This window comes from Cicer arietinum, chromosome 2, assembly GCF_000331145.2.
Source record: "Cicer arietinum cultivar CDC Frontier isolate Library 1 chromosome 2, Cicar.CDCFrontier_v2.0, whole genome shotgun sequence".
NCBI classification, from domain to species: Eukaryota; Viridiplantae; Streptophyta; class Magnoliopsida; order Fabales; family Fabaceae; genus Cicer; species Cicer arietinum.
Window position 1 is genome coordinate 48,286,798 of NC_021161.2, and position 22,069 is coordinate 48,308,866.

A 22,069-nucleotide genomic window follows, 5' to 3' on the forward strand; every position below is an offset into this window, starting at 1 on the left:
CACAAAATTTCTAGTAGTATAAATATTTTGTTGCTAAAATTTCCGATAGACAATTTATACTACTGAAAATTTTGTGTCTTGAAATTTTCAATACACAAATTATACCACCAGAAATTGTAAAAATATAATTTCTGGTAGTTTTAATTTGTATACTGGATTTTTGGGGAGAAAAATTTAATTACCGAAAATTTTGGTGAAAGTAAGATTTTGAAATAATTTTTTTTACCTTTGATTGAATGAAAATGAGAGGGACAAATTTGAATTTTTTACATATTGGGGTATAAGTCTAACTGAGGTACAAATCATGTACGTTATTTTTGGAGTGCATCATCGCATCCGTATTCGTTTTTTGTTATCTCCTCCATCGATTGGAGTGCATCTTCGCATTCGTATTCGTTTTTTGTTGTTCCCAATTCTCTCAACATATTGATTTTTTATTTTATTTTTTAATGAGATGTTCAAAATGAAATTTTTAGATTTATATTTTGATACGTGTATATTCTTTTAAAGTGTTAAAAAATTCATTTTTAATTTAATGTAATTTAAAATATTTTTAATTTTTTTATAATATTCTAAATATATTTATAAAAAATTATTAAATAATTTAAAAGTTAAAGAGTAATTAAACATGTTTCGTTCTAATAAAGAGTGTTTGTACAGTAACTTTATATTGACTATAAAAAATGTAATTTCTTTGTAGGGACTAAAATAAAATTTTATAGAAATTAAAAATTTATTTAACTATAGTAAAAATTTATTTAACCATAGTAAAAATTTATTAATCTCTTTTGATTTTAATAAAATTTGACTTGATACTAAATTTATAAAAATAGGCCGAGAATATTAAATAAAATAAAAATAAAAATAGAGAAAAGAGAATTTTAAGATGAATAATTTGTCTTTTAAATAATAAAATTTATTTTTCTAAAGTTCAATTTTTTATTTGTTTATATCAAAATAGATACATAAAAAAGTAATATAATAATTTAAGTTAAAATACAATCGTACAAAAATATATTTAATTTCTTTTGTGAAATCAGAATTACTTATTCACACTCATTTATCCAACTCAAATTGTTATTTTGAATCGATTGGATAAACCGGGTTAGTTAGGTTGAGGTAACCCATTTAAAGCCCTGCACAAGCCTACTAAAAATGGAGATATATTTGATCATCTCCATAGTCATGATCATCTCTTAACAAAAATATGGAGATATATTTGATCTAAAAATGGAAATATCAGTTTGATTATTAAAAATCTTAAATATAGCTCAAATTAATCTACAATAAAACTGAAATATCTTTAAAGTTGTCCTAAAATAATTATTTGACTTTACACTTTATATTTTAAAGATCAAATTAACATTTTTTTATACTAATATCAATATTTTATTTCTATGATGAGGGGACCAAGTGTGGAGGGGTTGTAAAAAATAATGACATTATAATACGTTAATAACTGTTAGTGTACTTTTGTGTGTGTCAGTCATTGGCCTCAAATTCTGGTATTCCTGATCTCTCATAAATAAATTGAACTCAAATTCATTACTATTCCCCAAATGGGTTTCGATCAATCTCCGCCTCCGTGGCGGTGGCGGTGCTTCCTTCTATTCATCGGAATAGTTACCGTCTCAACCACCGTAATCGCTTCCGACACTCACAATAAGCGTGAACATCTAGTCTCCAGAATTGCCTTTGGATCATGTTCTAACCAAAGTGCTCCTCAGGTTTCAATTTTTTTTCTTTGTACTTTTTATTCTATTATGTTTTGTCCGCTTTCTGTTTTTTTCTTCTTAGTGTTGTCGTTTATTGGAACTAATATGTCGCAAATGATTCACTTTCTTTGTTTCAACCATGATGTCTCAATTCTCGTAACAACACAGTAAAAAAATGTTTTGTGGTCCTTTTATTTTATTTTTTTTTATTTTTTTTTTATGTAACAGGAAACAAATCATTTACTGTTTCTGTTGATTATTTTGCTTGAATTCTAGAACTTGTTCACTGTTCTTCCTAAGAATTATTCGTTTGGATGAAGATTTATAATATGATCCAATTCTTTTTAAAAGAGTGAGATTTATCGCAATTTAAAAGGTAGCCAAAATTATTTAGAAAATAACTTAAATTCCTTGTGTGTGACGCTTTACACACTTATACCACCTAAAATTATTCATCTTGAAAACATTGTAGTCAATTGCTTATGGCAGAAAATAATAGTTTGTTCAAAATATGCTATGCAATAGTGCTGTAGTGCCACTATAGTCGGTTTTTGACAAAATGTTGTACTAAATAGTGTATTACAGAACAATAACAATTTGTTCAAATTCCGCTATACTATAGCAGCTATTTAACAACATTGGTTGAAGTAAAAGCAGACAGTAATTTAGTTTACATTTAAGTACTTGGTAGTAAATTTTGCTGTCTGGTCTAGGACATTCTTGTGCAGTATCTCTCTGCTGTTTATAGTATTTGCTTAGCTCAAATGCTACATTTTGAGCTTGCAATGTTACATTACACTGGTCTCTTATTTTTATGCTTTACACTTAACAACTTCCTTTACGATGCAAGCTTAGTATTACTTCCTTTTCATGTCAGCTTGTTAATATATGTGTATGTTTTCCAGCCCATATGGGATGCAGTGGTAGACTTCAATCCACAAATATTTATATTTCTGGGAGATAACATTTACGGAGACAACAAACGCCCTTTTAAAATATTCGGACGAGAAAGGACTATTGGGCCGTGGAAGAACGTTCCACGATTTCTTCCTTCATCTGAGGAGGAAATGGAGGCTAAATACAAGAAGGCTAAGTCTAATCCTGGATATGTTCGGGTTAAACAAAGTGCCGAGGTGTTTCATTCGAAGATTTTATAGTTGTTTTTTATTGAGATTTGAGATTCTTATTTAATAGGCAGCATTGTTCTTAGTCTAATTTTTACATTGGAATGTTATAGGTTATTGGTACATGGGATGATCATGACTATGGATTAAATGATGCAGGAAAAGAATTTCATGGAAAAACAACCAACCAAAAGTTACTTCTTGATTTCTTGGATGAACCTCAAGATAGCCCAAGGTGGACATGGATAATTCCCCTTGCTGCATTATATTTATTTGATTTTGATGCACTGTCAGTCAAAACCTTTTACATTGTCAACCAACCGCAACTACTCATATGTGACTTTTAAGATATTTTTAATGATCCGACGATTATAATTGATAATGTAAAAAAATCTTCACATGGACACTGGATACTAATTAAATCCATTTTTAATGAGTATATATGCAATCTTTTTCTTGATGCTGGGGGAATTATACAATGTTATGGTGCATGTGGTATTTGATGAAGACAGTTCTAGAGTATCTGTCTATCTGATATATGTATTCATTCATTAATAGATTTTAACAAGCAACACATGAAGATTTAGTATTTAATGTAGCTTCTTATTTCAGGCGGAAACAGGCCGGTGTCTATGCCTCATATACATATGGTCCCATGGGCAAAGATGTTAAGGTATTGACTTAATAAAAAGACAGTTTTCTTCATTCAATATTCAACTCATGAAATCTTGTCATGGTTATTGTGCTGTGGTAGGCTAATAGCACCTAATCCCTCTCAAAATGTTGTGACTTTTCACTTTGTTATCTTCAATAATGAAACTACAGAGTTTCTTTTAAATGATGTTTAAACCTTTAAGCAGTCATCTTGTATTGTACTAATAAATTTTGTTGTGTATTGGGGAAACCTATTTAGGTTGTACTGTTAGATACCAGATACCACAGAGATACTATAGGAAGTGATGGAACCATTTTGGGGAATTCACAATGGTTATGGTTGGAGAAAGAGCTAAAGGGTCCACCAACTGCCATTACCATAATCGGATCTTCTATTCAGGTATGGAAATGAGCTATCAATTGTTATAGTCACTAAGATTAATCAGTCTGTAAATTTTATCACGTTTCTAAACACAATGTATACTAGGATATCTGCGTCAATTTAAGCATTGGGCCTTTTCGCTACGTTATTAACCATTACACTTGTATGCCTGACACTATATTCATTTTACTGGAAAAGTTAGAAAGAAAGAGGTTGGTTTAATGACTCACTGAATCTGAATAACAATATGCTTTTTAAAATTTAATAACTTTCAGGGTTTCACTTAACTAAATCTTGCCAATCTCAGAAGAACTGAGTTTTCTGCTTGAATTGTTTACTTCGAAAAATTGAGAATTTGAGATATGTTTCTTTTATTTATGTTGATAATAACATGAAATTATTTGTGTTTTTTATCTTAGCATTATTGCTCTTGTTAATGATTTGGATATGTTAGCCACTAGGTGGTTACACAACTCACACTAAGAGATTAGGTTCCTCTCTAATTTGATTGTATTGATTAATGATTAATTCATGCATTTAACTAATATGCATTTCAGGTTATATCAAATCTATCAGCAACTCTTCAACCATTGTTTGCTATGGAATCATGGGGTCGTTTTCCAAAGGAAAGAGAACGCCTTTTCAAATTAATAGCAGATAGTAAGGTAAAAATAACTTGCAGTGCATTCATATTCTACTTATATTTTTTATTTTAGCCTTTGTTGTTAAAATGAACCACATAAATATCATTTACATAATATTGTGAATCAGTATTTATTTCACATCTTGTTAGTCCATTTTTAACAGAGAGGCGGAGTATTTTTTATAAGCGGAGATGTTCACTTTGGGGAAATTACAAGATATGACTGTGCTTCGGACTATCCACTATTTGATATTACCTCAAGTGGGCTTACTCAATCAGTCGAGGAGGTTGTTCCGCCTTTCTTGCGTCCTGTTGTGAGATTCGTGGCATGGTTGACTCCGTCTACAATGAGAGTTAAGGGACCAAACTGCAGATACAGTTCTTGTGTATATGGTAAACTTTATCTCCTCGTTTTTTGGTAAGAATACTTTCATTGGTTTCCATGTTATGATGTTACAAATGTTGTCTTTTGTTAGGCCAGCCAAACTTTGGAACCATTGAAATAGATTGGGACTCTCACCCGGTGAGTGTGAAATTCAAAGTCCGGGACAAGAACGGGGTCGCCGTTACAGGTGCCGATATTTCATTATTGGAATTACATCCATCAAAATCAGAAACTCCTGACAGAGTAAAAGCAGGAGATAATCAGAGGCATTTCACTCTTGAAGTTAATCTGCCATGGACTAAAAGATATCGCCTCGCGTTTTTGTTTTCTTTCACTATTGTTGGTAAGTCACTTCCAAATTCTAATTGCTAGACTTTTTTTTTTTTGAGAAGAAAGTTTCCATGGTAACTTATAAAGATATTAGTAAATCAAAGTTAAGATTTAACTATCATTAGATATAAGTTGGATTAGCTCTTTCTATTCATTGTCGTTTTGTCAATTGCAGAACGCAAAAAATAGCAATTTGTTCAAATTCTGCTACGCTACAATGCTATAGCTATAACTGCTATTTGACAACACTCTATACTAATAGCGTATTGAAAACTTTGTTCATTTTGCTATAGCTGCTATTTGACAACTTTGTTCATTGTATAACACACTTATTTTTTGTTGAACTCTTATGATTCACTAATTCTGGTTATTATAATTTGGTTATCGCTGCAGCGTTGGTTCTTGCGTTCCTCGGGCTTCTTTATGCTTTTGTCACAATTTTTCGACTAGGTCTAGGAGGATGCAAAAGAAAGCACGAATGACACGCTTGGATAAATTAATACACAATCAGCAAAAGGGAGCATGTGTAATATCTTCTCCTTTGTAGATTTAACCTTATTAATGATTATAGGTCAATAAGATTTATGAGTATTCTTTTACTGTTTTCACTAGTATGATGTACATTTAGTGTGTTTGGTTTTTCTATTTGAAATTTTTAGACAATTGTGTAGTACTAGTACCTTAATGCAAAACCAAACACACTTTTTGAAGTAGATTTTTCATTTTGCTTTGTAGTTTTATTTAATGCTTTAGCTATTTGATAATGATATGATGCATGAATGTCATTGGCATGCCATTTTTTGTGCCAATTTGAGTAATACAAATTTCTCCTTTCCTCACTTCCCCATGTTTTCTAATATATATATAATATTTGGCCGCTTAAAAAAAATAGTTTTGTTACTTTGATCGTTGAACATTTTTTGTCTATATATAAATTTGTCGTTACCTTACTAATGAGTTCATTTTGTTTAAGATCAAATAAACAAGTGATATTTTTTCTAGGGAACAAATAAAATATTCATTTCTCTATTTTTAAGCCGTGCAAACAAAAATATCATAGTGCATATAGTCAACCTAAATTCAATGATCAATCAAAGAATTGAAAAGTGTAATGTTCAATTTAATCTTTCCTTCCAGAAAGACCACTGTCAGCTGCATGGAATCTGCTTGTGGCGTCTTAAGCAAGGTGTCTTTTTCCACTTGAAATTTGATTGTGGTCAATGAACAATTGGCACACCATTAATTTAAATGTAAAACAATTGTGATATAAAAGTTGAAATATAGTATTAATTATAACTTCAAGATTTAATTTTTATGGAGTGATTTTAAAATATTGACACATCAGTACATGATTTTAAAAATATTTATGATAAAAATTTAATATTATTAATACTTATAATTAATTGACTGTGTAAGAAATATTTACACCTTGTGTAAATAAGTTAAATTTTGAATTTTAACTTGTGTTGCATTAGAAAATAAGCAGTGGAAATAGTCTTTCTACTCCAAATCAAAGAAATGTTCTTTTTATTTTTATTTTTATTATAGATCAAGAAATATTCTACTTCTATGTGTGCATGTATGTAGCTATCATTTTCCAACCGATAAATTAAAAAATTAGTTGTGAAATGTAGATGGTACACTAATACAGTCACATGCACAACATATTTCATCTTTTGTGAGACGTCACCCTCAGTTGAGTGGTTCCATCTAAAGTCAAATTAGAATAATTCAATAATTTAATTTTTATCATGAAGAATAACTATTTTGATCACTATATTTTAATTTAGTATTGTGAATAATGATTTCTATCATCATGTTTTAATTTAGAGCTACGAAGAATAATTCAATGCAGCTAAATACAATTGCATACATTTTGATAATTCAATTAAAATTGAAATAGATTTTATTTTAGTTTTTACATTTAAAATACGAGCTTGAAATTTGATCTTCATCGAATAACGAGATGGGTATATGATTGTGTATTGTCAAGTGATTGCAAACAAAAAGATCCAAATAAATTACCTAGTTACATATAAATAAATAATAAAGCTTGATTAAGGAAAAAAAAAAAAGCTTGATGATTGTAATTATAGAGTGCTGGTAATTTGTCTCTAAAATTAAGAAAATAACAAAAACATTCATAAAACTATGAATCACTTGATAGTTACTTACAATTTCAAGAAATAAAATATCAATTTACTATGACTAGAATTTACAATAACAACATATTGGACCTTTGGCCTCTTGTATCTTCTCCAAAAAAAACCATTAAATTGCAATTTTTAATATATATATATATATTCATAAATATTCATTACATTATTTTATTTTCGATAAATTTTAATAAAAAATATTTAAAACTCTAACGATTATATATATTATCTCTTATAAGTAATCGTCAATAGTTATTTTTATTATCATGATTAAAATCACAAATTAAGTTATATTAATTTAATATAAATAAATATATATCGTATTGTTTATATTATTATCATAAATAATTTTGAAGTATAAATTCAAAGTTGACCACTTATAAAGACGTTGAACAGTAGTAATCATCCACCCTTTTTATGGTCATAATTTCTATCACCAAATTGTTACAAAAATGCAAAGTAAAAGTAAAAGTCAATGGTGATATGAGACATGAATTGGCAAGCAAGTAGCATTGTAGCAAGAAAGAAAAAAACTAAAAAACGTGTTTGACTCGCTTCACTCCTATCCCATCCCATACTCTATCTATCAACAATAAACATTAGCTTTGAACACACAACACAACACAACATATAAAGTAACAAAGACGCGTTCTTTGAATTCAATTCAACTCACACACAAGTCACCAATTTAAAAACCTCTATCTATGCTTCTAAACCAAAAATACAATTTATCATATCCATTCTTCAATCTCAACATGTTCTATCACTCAATCTTATTAACACTAATTCTCATCATCACAAAAACACAATCCCAACAAGAATACGTAAACAACAAACAACTCGACTGCGACAACACATACAACTCAACATCAGGCAACATTTGTAACAGCATCCCTTCATGTCAATCATACCTCACTTTCAAATCTACACCCCCCGATTACAACACCCCCCTTTCCATTTCACACCTCCTAAACACCCCACCTTCTCTCATCTCCCAATCCAACAACCTTCAACAACCCATCTCCAATGACACAATCATAACCGTGCCTGTTAACTGTTCCTGCTCTGGCAACGGTAACTACTACCAACACAACTCTACGTACACTTTGAAAACCTTAGGTGAAACTTACTTCTCCGTCGCTAATATAACCTACCAAGCTCTTACCACGTGTCAAGCTCTCATTGCTCAGAATACTTACGGTGTTCGAAACCTCGTTGCTGGTCTCAACATAACCGTTCCTCTTAGATGCGCTTGTCCTACAAAAAAACAGAGTGATCAAGGTTTCAAGTTTCTTCTCACTTATTCAATCTCTGAAGGTGAATCCGTTTCTTCCATTGCTGATCTTTTCGGCGTTGATGAACAAAGCATTATGGAAGCTAACGAACTTTCTACTTCATTAATTTTCTACTTCACCCCCCTTTTAATCCCTCTAAAAAATGAACCCCCTCAAAAATTGACAAAACAAGCTTTACCACCGGAGACTCCGCCTCCGCCGCCACTGGCGACGGATAACGGTGATTCGACCTCTTCCAAGAAATGGGTCATTGTCGGTGTAGCGGTTGGGGTTGTTGTATTACTTCTTCTAGCTCTCTCTGTTTATTTCCTCTGTTTCTATAAACGCCGGCGACGGCAGCCGGAGATACCACCGCCGGGAGTGAAGGCTTTCACAGATTCTGAAACCAATAGGGTTACGGATTTTACCTCAAAAACAGAATCTTGGTCACTTTCTTCTGAGGGGATTCGTTATGCGGTTGACTCGTTGACTTTGTACAAGTTTCAAGATTTGCAAAATGCAACGAAGTTTTTCAGTGAAGAGAACAAGATTAATGGGTCTGTTTATAGAGCTTCTTTTAAAGGTGATGATGCTGCTGTTAAGATTCTTAAAGGTGATGTTTCTTCTGAGATAAACATTTTGAAGAGGATTAATCATGCGAATATTATAAGGTTGTCTGGTTTTTGTGTCTACAAAGGTAACACTTATCTTGTTTATGAGTTTGCTGAGAATGATTCTCTTCATGATTGGCTTCATCAATCTGAGAAGAACAAGAACAAGAAGAATTCTCAGAATTCTATGATTTGTTTGAGTTGGATTCAGAGAGTTCAGATTGCTTATGATGTAGCGGATGCACTTAATTACCTTCATAATTATGCTAATCCACCTCATGTTCATAAGAATTTGAAAAGTGGTAATATTCTTTTGAATGGAAATTTTAGAGCTAAAGTTTCAAATTTTGGGTTGGCAAGAGTTATGGAGAATGAAGAAGGGAATAATGAAGAGTTTCAATTAACAAGACATGTAATTGGGACTCAAGGTTACATGGCACCTGAGTATATTGAGAATGGTTTGATTACTCCAAAGATGGATGTTTTTGCTTTTGGTGTTGTGATTTTGGAGATTCTTTCTGGAAGAGAAGTTGCTGGTGGGGTTCAGCTTCTGTCTGTTACTGTGAATCAGGTTCTTGAAGGGGAAAATGTTAGGGAGAAGCTTAGAGGTTTCATGGATCCAAATTTGAAAGATGAATATCCATTGGAACTTGCATATTCAATGGCTGAGATTGCTAAAAGATGTGTTGCTAGTGACCTTAATTTAAGACCAAATGTTTCTGAGGTTTTCATGGTTTTGTCTAAGATTCAATCATCTACATTGGATTGGGATCCATCTGATGAGCTTGAACGGTCTAGATCTGTTGGCCAAGTTTCTGTTAGTAGATAGTTAGTGATTTTTAATGCAAAGTTGGATAATAGTTTGATTTGAGAGTTTGTGTAATCTTTCTATATGTAGAGTTTATGCTGGCCTCTTTCTTGTATCACATTACATGCCTTGGTCATTGTGTTGCTGTTATGAATAGAAGTTTACACTTTGAGGTAGTAAATTTTTCTATTCCTGAAAATGGCTACTTCAATTTGTTTTTCTTTAACATAGTAAGTGAATAATAAATAAAACCTTGGCCTAGTTTGATGTGTTAATTGTATAAAATTCAGATTTCCAGTTAATATGTTATTGCCATATTGAAAAATGATTCAGATAGGCCAAGGTTTCAATTTTGTTGGCTTTTTAGCATGCTTTTTATGTTTTCTATTTCGTTTCATGTAAATCCTTTTTATGTGTTTTTGTCAAAGTGACAATCCTTAGAATTGTGGAACATGAACTTGCACAAGGTAAAATTGCCATTAATTAAAAAGAAAACTACATGGCTTTCCCTTCATGTTTTTCCGCAACAATTTTCGCTTCATGTTTTAGGTTCTGAGAAGACATCATTTGCAACAATTTTCTTTGCATTTTACTGCATAATCAATGGATTAAGAGAGACAAGTTCTTATATTTATTTCTCAAAATTCAACGTTTTGCAGCGGTATGCACTTAGGTAAAAATAGGTTATAGTGAATGTCAAAAACTTATATCGAGATTTAGACCAAGACTCTTTTAGAAGTCTATTTAATTAAAAAAAATTGATCAGTGTTATTATTGTTATTATATTAAATAAATTAGATTAAGATCTGTGTGTTGCATTTTTAAAAGTGATATTTTATTTATTTTATTGGAGTAAGTTTTAGTGTTACTACTTTGAAAATACAAATATTTATTTTAATATGAAATCAACGGATCAAATCAATAAATTGTAAAATAGATTAAATTGATTATAGAATAAATGACAAAAAATTATATATATATATATATATTAAAAATTTGATAGTATAGTTTAAAACTAAAATTAAAAGAACATCAATATATAAATGTATATCCAGTAGTATAAACAGTACATATTCAGTAACAAAAATGAAGAAAGTTAAAAATTAGTTTCAATACATGTGTGGATATGAACGTATTCATAGATGTTAAATTAGAGATATGTATTTGAATATATATGAACGGATAATAGTATGATGTAAGGAAAAACAACTAATATTAAGAATTTAGTTATTTTTCATGATAATTTATAATAGTATAAATTACCACTATTATAAATTATAATGATTTTTGATGGAGTAAAAGAATTAGCTCAAGGAATTTGAACTTACGATCCAACTCTTTGATATCACAGAAATCTAAGGAAAATGAAAAAGAATTGTAATAATGGTAAACTAAATTATTATTATTATTATTGATATTACTATGAAAAAGAATTATTACATGATGAAAGTTGAGTAGTTGAGATTGAGAGATTTAACATGACGTTAGTATTAAGGGTACTAAAGTGAGCTTGTATTGACAATTTGATTGCAATAGCAAATAATTTTTATCAACAAGATTTAAAAAAAATGCCAAAATTAAACATTGGAAACAAAGTAAAATATAAGAGACTAATATTAGTGAGAAATTATTTACATCATAAGAAATTAAGTTGTTTATATTAAAATAATACTTAAAGAGAGAGATAAAAAAAGTGAAAAGATAGAAGAAGAAAAAAATGAAAAAGAATTTGGAGTAAGAATTATGAAACTATGATAATCTTAAGTGGGTAATTAAGTGGGTAAATTATGAGTCAATGATAAATGTATAACTTAAAGAGAAATTATTATATGGATTTAATGTTGTGTAAACCGACAAAAGATTGCATGTAATGTGTATTATGTACAAAAAGTTTCAAGAAGAAATAAAAATGTAATTTTAGAAATGTCACTTAGGAGTATAAGTGACTTGATTGCATTAGTATTACATGATATGTAAAAGAAAGAGTTGTCAACAAACCAAATTAAAAGGCTTTTTATTATACTATCAATAGTTTTTTACATTAGATTGAGTCATAAATTTGTGTTAACGTTTTATGTAATTTAAGTATACAAGTCTAGGTAAGTTTTTTGAGATTTAAATAAAATAAAATTTAAAAATGATGTGATATAAAATTACTTTTTAAAATGTCGTTTTAAATCTAAAAATAGAATCTAATTTCATTCTATAATAGTTTCTCTAAAAATAGGTTAAACTACTTAGTTGAATACAGTAATATAAAATAGATTTTTTTATTAGGATAATTAATCATACTAGACTTTAAAAAAGATCATATCTAAAAAATAAATTTATAATTGGAAATAAGTCAGACTTAGACTTTGATTTTTTTTTTTTTGAGACAAACTAAACAATTACAAGTCTTACTCAGTGTATCTTTACCACCTTGTGCAACTGCTACAGAAATTCATTCTCCTCTTACTTTTCTCATTTTTGTTTTTTCTAACGCAGAGCTACAAAGAGGATCCAATTTATTGAGTTTATATGCATGAATCCATTTAAAGACTTAAAAATATATTTTTTAAATTGTCAACTTATCCTTAAAAATTGGTAGGAATATAATTTCTCAGTTGGAAATTTGTTTTTTATTTATTATTATGTAATATTAACAATGCACTTATCCTATACGCTTCATATTCTTGCTTCCTCTAACACCTAAAAACCAAAGTTATTCAATAATAACTTCTTATCCTTAATTAAAAAAATTGGTGATACAACAAATAAACCTGCCTAAATCTACCATAAAGAAAGTCCATATCAAACCAACCATAGATTCCATGCACCTTCATTCAAATCATTACTCATAATCATAACTTCCTCAACTCATCAACCATGTATGAGTCACAAAAGATGATTTTGGATTCATAGATGTTTATCTTTTACCATTTGTGACTATGACTTCATGATGGCAAAGTTAGGAGTCACATTAGGAATAGAAGTACTCTCACTTTCAAAGGCTTGATACCATTTGGCACATACCACACAATCATAGCCTATATAATTCCAAAACATGGGGACACAAATTTGTACATTCAGCATTTTTTGGCCACATAACATAACAAGTGGACCTATTGAAAAATAGTTATATGCAAAAGCATATCATATAAAAAAAGAAAATATCATTTCAAATCTGATTCTTCTTCTTTTATTCCTCCACACCACTAATATTTTGGAGCTGAAACACTTACACATTATCTCTAAGTTATTCCCTCCAACAAAACATAAAACATGGTATTACTTCATCTTATAGATTTTTTCTAAATGTTCAAATTCAAACCTTATATAAATTTGTTAATGACTAATTTTATTTTAATTTTTGGTATAGGTTCTTGTTTCAAGTGATGGAGAGAAAAAAGGCACAGAAGAAATTGCGGCGGTCGATTTTCGAGGTCATCCGGCCGACAAAACAAAAACAGGAGGATGGCTAGCTGCAGGACTAATCTTAGGTTCTTCTTAATCTACAGAAATTTTCAAGGTTGAACTTAGAATTTTTCATTTAGTTTCAACATATACATTTTGTTTTGTGTGTGTAGGTACTGAACTAGCAGAAAGAATATGTGTTATGGGAATATCCATGAACTTAGTGACTTACTTGGTTGGAAGTTTGCATCTTCATTCAGCAAATTCTGCTACCATAGTTACCAATTTTATGGGAACTCTCAACTTGCTTGGCCTTCTTGGTGGCTTTTTAGCTGATGCAAAACTTGGCAGATACATTACTGTTGCCATTTCTGCAACCATAGCTGCAGTGGTAAATTTTTCATCTTCTGAAACATTTTCATAAACTAGTCTCTTCCTTCTTTATTTTTAAGAACACCCTTTTTCTTGTGAATGTGATATTCACAAATTAATGCACTACTACTAGTAGGAACTAACTATAGGGTAAGTGGATAGATTCAGATATTTTCTTGTAAAATGAATCGTAGTATTTAAACAAAATTGTACACACAATCTTAAGTTTGAATCATAATATAAAGGTACTACAACCGATCAGCAGTCGGAGATGTAAATACAATAGGCCGAACTTCGTAATCAAATTTCATGTGTTTTTTTGTTTGCGTTTTTCGTATTTATGTTTTTTTTCTAACATTCTCTTTTTCTTGTGTCTTGTGTTGCAATAGGGAGTATGTTTGTTAACTATGGCAACAACAATTCCAAGCATGATACCGCCTCCATGCAGTGAAGTAAGAAGACAACATCATGAATGCATTCAAGCAAGTGGAAAACAGTTATCACTTCTGTTAGCAGCACTTTACACAATAGCATTAGGTGGTGGAGGAATAAAATCCAATGTATCAGGTTTTGGATCAGACCAATTTGACACAACAGATCCAAAGGAAGAAAAGAACATGATTTTCTTCTTCAACAGATTCTACTTTTTTATAAGTATAGGATCATTATTTTCAGTGATTGTTCTTGTGTATGTTCAAGACAATATTGGAAGAGGATGGGGATATGGAATTTCAGCAGGTACAATGTTGATTGCAGTTGGTGTTTTGCTTTGTGGTACACCATTGTATAGATTCAAGAAGCCACAAGGTAGTCCTTTAACTGTTATATGGAAAGTTTTGTTTTTGGCATGGAAGAAGAGGAGTCTCACTATTCCTCCAGAACCTTGTTTGCTTAATGGTTATCTTGAAGCTAAGGTCCCACATACAGATAGGTTCAGGTATTTGTCATCATTCTTGTAAAGCAGTAAATAGTAATATAATAGTTAGAACATGATGATTAGATTTTTATTCAATTATTGCACACTAGTAATTACTTTTAGCTGATTTTCAATTATTATTCTTCCTCCGAATCATAACAATGTCACTTTAATAAAAATAATTTATTTTAAAATAAATTTTATTTATAGTTTTTAATGCAATTTTTTTTTACTGCTTTTTAATAAACACAACTTTTATTATATTATTGTATTTTACATGGAGGAAGTTTTACTCATTGAGGGGTGGGGTGGGTGTAGCACTAGCACAAGTGTTTCTGTATACAATGTTGATTTTTTATGTTTCATATCTAGAAAAATACATTGTTGTATACTTTTCATTCATCACCAATCTATCAAAAAGCATCATGAGGGAATATTCTAGTTGATCCTCCAAAATATTTGATCTTGCTTTGGTCACTTGCTGACATAATTCTATTATCATAAATGAGAGACAAAGATGGATCAAAAAGTTTTTAAAGTATCAAAAGTGAAAATCACAAAAATTTGGAGGAATAATTTATAGATTTGGAGAGATTATAGAAATAGATTACGACATGTTCATAATCACAAGCTCTCTAAAATAACTTATGAAAAGAAATTAAAACTTATATGTGACATGTTTGATTTTACGACATGTTTGATTTTATTTTTTATATAAGAATAAATTATTCATAAATACTTATGATAAATGTTAATACTAGAAACGCTTTATTAAGTTTTTTCTTATAGTAAGTGCTTTATTAAGATATCTTTCCAAACAAGGTCAATTTGTCCACCAGTTAGAAATTTTTTTTGACAGGTCCCTTGACAAAGCTGCAATTCTAGATGAGACCAACTCAAAGGATGGAAACAGAGAAAATCCATTGCTGGTTTCAACAATGACTCAAGTTGAGGAGGTTAAAATGGTAATCAACCTCATTCCCATTTGGTCAACATGTATCCTCTTTTGGACAGTCTATTCACAAATGAACACCTTCACAATTGAACAAGCTACATTCATGAACAGAAAAGTTGGATCTTTTGAAATTCCATCAGGATCCTTATCAGCTTTTCTCTTCATTACCATTCTCATTTGCACTTCCCTAAATGAGAAACTCACAGTTCCATTAGCTAGAAAAATCACTCACAATGTTCAAGGACTCACAAGTCTTCAAAGGGTAGGAATTGGACTCATGTTCTCTATTGTTGCAATGGTAGTTTCTGCTATTGTTGAGAAAGAAAGAAGAGACAATGCAGTAAAGAAAAACACTACAATAAGTGCTTTTTGGCTTGTTCCTCAGTTTTTCCTAGTTGGTGCTGGTGAAGCATTTGCTTATGTTGGACAGTTAGAGTTTTTCATAAGGGAAGCACCTGAGAGAATGAAATCTATGAGCACTGGTTTTTTTCTAACTACACTTTCAATGGGATATTTTGTGAGTAGTTTGCTGGTGTCAATTGTTGATAAAGTGAGCAAGAAAAGATGGTTGAAGAGTAATTTGAACAAGGGTAAGTTAGATTACTTCTATTGGTTGCTAGCTGTGCTTGGAGTGCTGAATTTTGTACTTTTTCTTGTCTTGGCAATGAGGCATGAGTACAAAGCTCAACACAACAACATTGAGACTAATGACAGTATAGAGAAAGAGCTTGTGATTGCTAATGGAATGGAAGAAGCATAGAATCTATGGAATGAATTCCTCTTTATTTGTTGGATACTTCTGGTAAAAAAAGAAAGGCGCGCAGAATTTAATAATAGTATTATTATATGTTATGTGTCTTTTTTGTCTTAGTAGAAGTATCCAGTAATTGGAGATGATCCAGACTCAAAATATATAGTCTTCAAAAGGATTTCTTTAAAAAAGTTGGCATTATACATTGTGTGTAAGAAAGTAAATATAATGCCTCGTGTTTGTTGATTTTGTGTGATTATAGCATAGTTAAAGAAGGTGATTGTTATGTACTATTAAGTGTTGACAGATATATACATTCAGATTGTAAGTTGTTTCCAAATAAATAAGCATTTGTGGAAGAAATGATTCCTAGACTATAGATGAAAACTTAATTGACAGAGGTTTGAGTAAAACAAAAGAAGCAGAGTTTTTTTACTGATGTCTATCAGTTAAAAAAGAAGGATAGCTTGTTTTTTGACTAATGTTTATCAGTTAGAAAAAAACTACAAAATTATAGACTCTAAACTAAAACATGATCATCAAAGCAAGTCAACCAATTGAGGACAAGCTGTTAGCTTTGACATTTGAAAGTTGTATTATTAAGAATGCCAAATCTTTGAATGTTGTCTTTGTTGGGATGCAATTAGAGGATATGGTTTGAAGACCAAATCTTTGGATGATGTTGATTTCGTTGTTGGAAAGCAATTAGACAAATTCACCCTCGTTGTGATCATCATTCAATTAATTTTTACAAATTGATAAATATATACTTAAAATTGTAACATCACAAAACATTAGTAAAAATAGTCTTAACTTTTTTTGTTAAAAGTTACGACGTGATACATCAAATGATCTCACATCAAAAATACATAACCATAAATTTATTTGGTATGTTTATGCATTTGATGTCATATGAAATTTATAGGATTGTTGGTGTTTGAAAAGTAGAATAAATGGTTACAACAATTTGATTCCAACACTCCAAGTGATGGATCGATCCCAAAACAGAGTGATTAATAAACAAACTCTAAATTCAATTCAATGGCTAACAATTACAATAACAATAAAAAGGATGAATGTGATAGACTATTACTTTTTTTTAAGTATACAATTAGAATATAACAAAAAGTATTAAAGAAACAAAGGAAGAAACTAATTGGGTGCAGCAGGTGCAAGAGGATAACCAACCCCGTGTCTGGTGGTTGGAAAAACAAGAAACAACAAGCTACATAAGAATCCAACTCCAACGGGTACAATATCAAGAACCTCCTTAGTCTCATGTCTAGGTTGCGGGTAATAACACATCAACACATTGTTATCCCTCAACGCAACCGCAAAGAAAACAAGAACGGACAACAACGCGTGAACAAAATCAATGAGCCTTAACTTATACTTACTCAACTCAGGTAACGTCCCCTCTGAGTAATCAAATAGCCAAAAACCTTTCAATGTTGCAATTCCATGGTACACTCTTCCATCTGATGCTTTAACAGTGTCAGTGAAAGATGCGAGGAAACACGATAGCGAGAGCAAGATGAGAAGTAAGAGTGTTAAGAGACGCGTAACGGAGTCACAAGCTCCGTTGTTGGTGAACACTGGAGTTAGAATTTGGAATGCTAGGAGAGTTCCTGTGGGAAGTAGGTTCGCCAAATTCGCTGTGCCAGTTAATAGGCGTCCTGATAACGTGGAGGCCGAGGAGGGATTTTTCTTCTCTTCGGCCTCCACGGAATTATCATGAATATTGTCTTGTGTTTCTTTTGATTGGTTGGTCGAACGACGTTGTCTAATCGACATTGATGATCAGCTATTGAACAATAATAATTGATGGTTGATGTGTAATATAAGTAGCTGTTTATGTGTATATAGTATAATACATGGATCGTGATTATTATATATAAATAAATATATTAGCGTCCTAGGTGGTTGTTGTTGCTTCCACGCTATTTCCCATGCCACCTAGCTTGTTTCCTAAACCTCATCTCATGTTCTTCTATCGATTTCGTATCTCCATTGTTTTGTTCAATTATGGTGTACGTGTAACGTGTTAGTTCAATACAAACGCGCCTAAAGTTATATATTCGTTTTGTCTTATTATTAGAGCATATTCAAATTCATTAAATAAGGTTTATGTTATATATATCATCTTAACGTAACTCGATTATTTTTTACTCTAATAATAAATTCAATATGTATTTATTGAATATCATCCACTGTACTACAATTTTAATTTGTATATTAATATTTTATTTATATTTAATTTTATTATAACTTAATTTAAATATTTTAATTAATATTATTATATATTATTTTAATTTAAAATAAAATTGAACTTAATTTTTTATAATAATAATAATAAAAATTAAAAAAAAAACCCAACGGACATACATTAATAAGAAAAATAACGGTCATAAAATTATTAATAAATTAAAAATAAGTTAACGATCGTAAATTAATAAATAGAAAAAACAGTTATAAATTTATTATTATTAATAAATTAAAAAGAAACTACTGATCATAAATTAATAAATAAATAAAACGATTATAAATTTATTATTATTAATAAATTAATAAAAAATTAACGATTATAAATTTATTATTATTAAATTATGAATACCGTTCCTTGACATACTTGTGATACAACTTGACACAATCTAATAGTGAAATCGTCAAAAACTCAATTTTACCTTTGACATACTTGTGATACAACTTGACACAATCTAATAGTGAAATCGTTAAAAACTCAATTTGACGTAACTTCGCGATGGCTGACAAACTATTTGACAACCGTTGAATATGCTCTCATTGTAACTCAGTGTATAAAATTAATTTGTCTTCAAATAAACTACTATTTTCAATTTATAATATAATATTAATTATTATTTTTAATTTTATATTGTAGTTAATATTGAAGACTTTACTTTTAATTAATATTTCTCATTTTACATTAATAGTAATATTAAATATATTAATATGAATAATTATATTTTAGTAAAAGTATCAATCTTTCTGTCATAAATAGAAGGAGAATGATATGTAAAATGAACTAATAATTATTATCAAAATCAAAATAAGTATCAATTGTTTTTGTTTGTTATAAATAACGTGCAGTCTGGTGGGCATGTTCTACGAGAAGGATTGATTGATCATTTGGCTGTATGTACGCACCCCTTAATTGAAACTATTTTTATTTATGTATTCACATGTTTGTTTTACACATGCTCGAGTTGTGTTCATCTCAACATTAAAATTATTGAGTTTTAAACACACAAAAAAAAAGAAAAAAACAACTAATGGATTTGATGATGAACATAACTCTCTCATTTGTTTTCAAACAAAAAATGTTTGATTTAAATATAAGAGGATCTACCATTCGTTTGAAACTACGTTTTTCTTAAGCAAAATCACAACAAAAAACTACGTCCACATGTAGAAGTTACGTGAAATATGTTTTGTTGCTTGTGATTTTCACAAAATAGAATGTGCGTCGGAACGCAAAAAAATTAGGACACAAAAAAGTAAGTCAAACATAAATCCAAAGACACTAAATTGAACTAAGACTTTTTAATATTTAATAAGTCTAAATGAATAGATGTAAATTAGCAACACAGGCAAATTTCATATTCAACAAATTTGTAATTATAACATGTTATTTGTACCAACTAAAAATTGAAGTAGCAACAAATTTAGAGATATAAAACATGAAATGTTTGTTTATAATTTTATTGCAAAGTGTTACGGACACAAATTTAGGGTCTGTTTGATTACATTTTAATTTACTTCTTTTTTAAAAAGATTTAATCAATTATAAAAAGAAAATTTTGAGAAGAAAAATAAAATAAAAATTATTTGGTAATTTATTTTTTGAAGACTATTTTTGAGATAAAAAATGAAAAAAGTTGTATGGTTTTTTTTTTTTTGTTTTTAAAATATTTTTAAAACTAAAAATTATAAAATATTATTTGATGCATATTTTTAAAATAAGAGTAATTGCAAATGAATTTAATTTATTTTTCCTAAACACTGCTTAAACAAAATTGTAATTAAATGAATCGATAATTTATTATAATTAATTAAATATAGATACTTTTATTCTTTTAGATAAACATAGGGGAATTATATAGATAATTTTAAATGTTTCTTATAATGACATTAATCTTGCATGAAAATGTGTATTCTTTAATTTAAATCTTTATTTATAAAAATAATGTGTTAATTTTGTGTCGAATGATAGTATGATATATTATTATTATTATTATTATTATTATTATTATTATTATTATTATTATTATTATTATTATTATTATTATTGTTGTTGTTATATATATATATGTGTGTGTGTCCAATATTAATTTTATTAATATTTGGTTGTTTTAATAGGAAAACATTCAAATTTTAAATGAGTGGTTAACAGATACCTACAAAACTCTTATGTGTAAAAAAAATCAAATCAAAAAAGAAGAATTTATTTTATATGTCTAATATTTTTTGAATGTAGATTAGAGAATGTTAAACGACAATAAAAGTCTAACTACAAACTGTTTAATTTTAAATGGTTTTTGGACATCCAAATTACAATTATAAAAAATATATAATATACTAAAATTTAACATGGTAGATAAATAAAGTATAATTAAAAAAATTAAAAATAACCAATATATAAATGCTATATATATATCATATGGATAGAAAATAAATAAGTTTCAAAAATTTAGATATGCGTTTTTCACAAAATAACATCTAATAATATTTTGCTTTGTGCAACTTTTGGTTTCTAGATTAATATGAAGTTTTTATTGTGGATCGGTTTAGATATAAATACTTTTAATTGTATGTAATAGTAGAGTAATAATTAAAAAAATAAAATTAAATATAATATTAAAAGAGATTAATTATCGAACTGTCAATATAAATTTTTTTATATTATCGTCGTAATTATGTGTGAGAATAATCTTAGCGGTAGTTCTAATAAAAATTAAAAAAAATTAATGATTGATCTAAGAATTATAATTAATTGATAACATACAAATTTTTAACAATGATAATGTATATGAATTAAATCAATATTATAATGAGTTTCATTGAAAAGTAATTGAATATTATAAAAATAAATAACTTCTATTAGAAAAAATTATATACGAAAGATGATTGTGTGTAATATGATTAAGGTAGAGGAGGTGTTGGTGGAAGCACCCAACACACATATGAATCACGTTGCTTTATTTATTCTTATTAAAATTTAAAATTCTTTTATATATTTATCACATTATCATTAATGAAAATTAGTTATTTTTCTGTATTTTTTGCTTTGGAAAGAGATAAAAAAAATTTAAAACTGAAAATCAAAACAACATACAATAGTTTTCGTTTTTCAATTTTAAAAACAACTAATTTCAAAACAGTTTTATGAAATAATTTTTAAAAAAGTAAATCAAACAAATTGTATAATTTTTAAATTTCTAAAAAAGAGAAAAACTATCTTTAAAAAGTTAATCAAACATGTTCTTAGTGATCAAGTTTATATTTTTCAGTTTCTATTCTATATCGTTATTTTTAGTTTTTCTAATAAAATCATTTTTGTATTGATTATTTTGGCCCCG

The 22,069-nt window shown here is 29.0% G+C and overlaps 4 protein-coding genes across 4 annotated transcripts; 3 read left to right on the top strand and 1 right to left on the bottom strand.

Moving 5' to 3' along the window:
- Positions 1-1,462: 1,462 nt before the first annotated feature.
- LOC101494542 (uncharacterized) lies at positions 1,463-5,943 on the top strand. Its single transcript, XM_004491064.4, has 9 exons — positions 1,463-1,727; positions 2,621-2,848; positions 2,953-3,074; positions 3,452-3,512; positions 3,753-3,893; positions 4,433-4,540; positions 4,683-4,911; positions 4,995-5,246; positions 5,627-5,943. The coding sequence occupies exons 1-9, from the start codon at positions 1,560-1,562 to the stop codon at positions 5,713-5,715; spliced, it is 1,398 nt and encodes a 465-aa protein (XP_004491121.1). The 5' UTR covers positions 1,463-1,559; the 3' UTR covers positions 5,716-5,943.
- Positions 5,944-8,020: 2,077 nt separating this feature from the next.
- LOC101494861 (protein LYK5) lies at positions 8,021-10,343 on the top strand. Its single transcript, XM_004491065.4, has one exon. The coding sequence runs from the start codon at positions 8,094-8,096 to the stop codon at positions 10,101-10,103; it is 2,010 nt and encodes a 669-aa protein (XP_004491122.1). The 5' UTR covers positions 8,021-8,093; the 3' UTR covers positions 10,104-10,343.
- A 2,869-nt stretch (positions 10,344-13,212) lies between these two features.
- On the top strand, positions 13,213-16,765 carry LOC101495186 (protein NRT1/ PTR FAMILY 6.4). Its single transcript, XM_004491066.4, has 5 exons — positions 13,213-13,349; positions 13,444-13,564; positions 13,652-13,869; positions 14,240-14,787; positions 15,626-16,765. The coding sequence occupies exons 1-5, from the start codon at positions 13,347-13,349 to the stop codon at positions 16,479-16,481; spliced, it is 1,746 nt and encodes a 581-aa protein (XP_004491123.1). The 5' UTR covers positions 13,213-13,346; the 3' UTR covers positions 16,482-16,765.
- Positions 16,766-17,485: 720 nt separating this feature from the next.
- On the bottom strand, positions 17,486-18,343 carry LOC101495511 (protein DMP3-like). Its single transcript, XM_004491067.4, has one exon. It carries the CDS (start codon positions 18,264-18,266, stop codon positions 17,625-17,627), a length of 642 nt encoding a protein of 213 aa, XP_004491124.1. The 5' UTR covers positions 18,267-18,343; the 3' UTR covers positions 17,486-17,624.
- Positions 18,344-22,069: the final 3,726 nt, after the last annotated feature.

Bases quoted from the DNA above. Each gene is read 5' to 3' on its own strand.
- LOC101494542 (XM_004491064.4), top strand. From the start codon at position 1,560: ATGGGTTTCGATCAATCTCCGCCTCCGTGGCGGTGGCGGTGCTTCCTT. The intron at 2,849-2,952 runs GTGTTTCATTCG...GGAATGTTATAG, and splicing joins GGGTTAAACAAAGTGCCGAG to GTTATTGGTACATGGGATGA. The intron at 4,912-4,994 runs GTAAACTTTATC...GTCTTTTGTTAG, and splicing joins ATACAGTTCTTGTGTATATG to GCCAGCCAAACTTTGGAACC.
- LOC101494861 (XM_004491065.4), top strand. From the start codon at position 8,094: ATGCTTCTAAACCAAAAATACAATTTATCATATCCATTCTTCAATCTC.
- LOC101495186 (XM_004491066.4), top strand. The intron at 13,565-13,651 runs GTTCTTCTTAAT...TTGTGTGTGTAG, and splicing joins AGCTGCAGGACTAATCTTAG to GTACTGAACTAGCAGAAAGA. The intron at 13,870-14,239 runs GTAAATTTTTCA...GTGTTGCAATAG, and splicing joins CTGCAACCATAGCTGCAGTG to GGAGTATGTTTGTTAACTAT.
- LOC101495511 (XM_004491067.4), bottom strand. From the start codon at position 18,266: ATGTCGATTAGACAACGTCGTTCGACCAACCAATCAAAAGAAACACAA.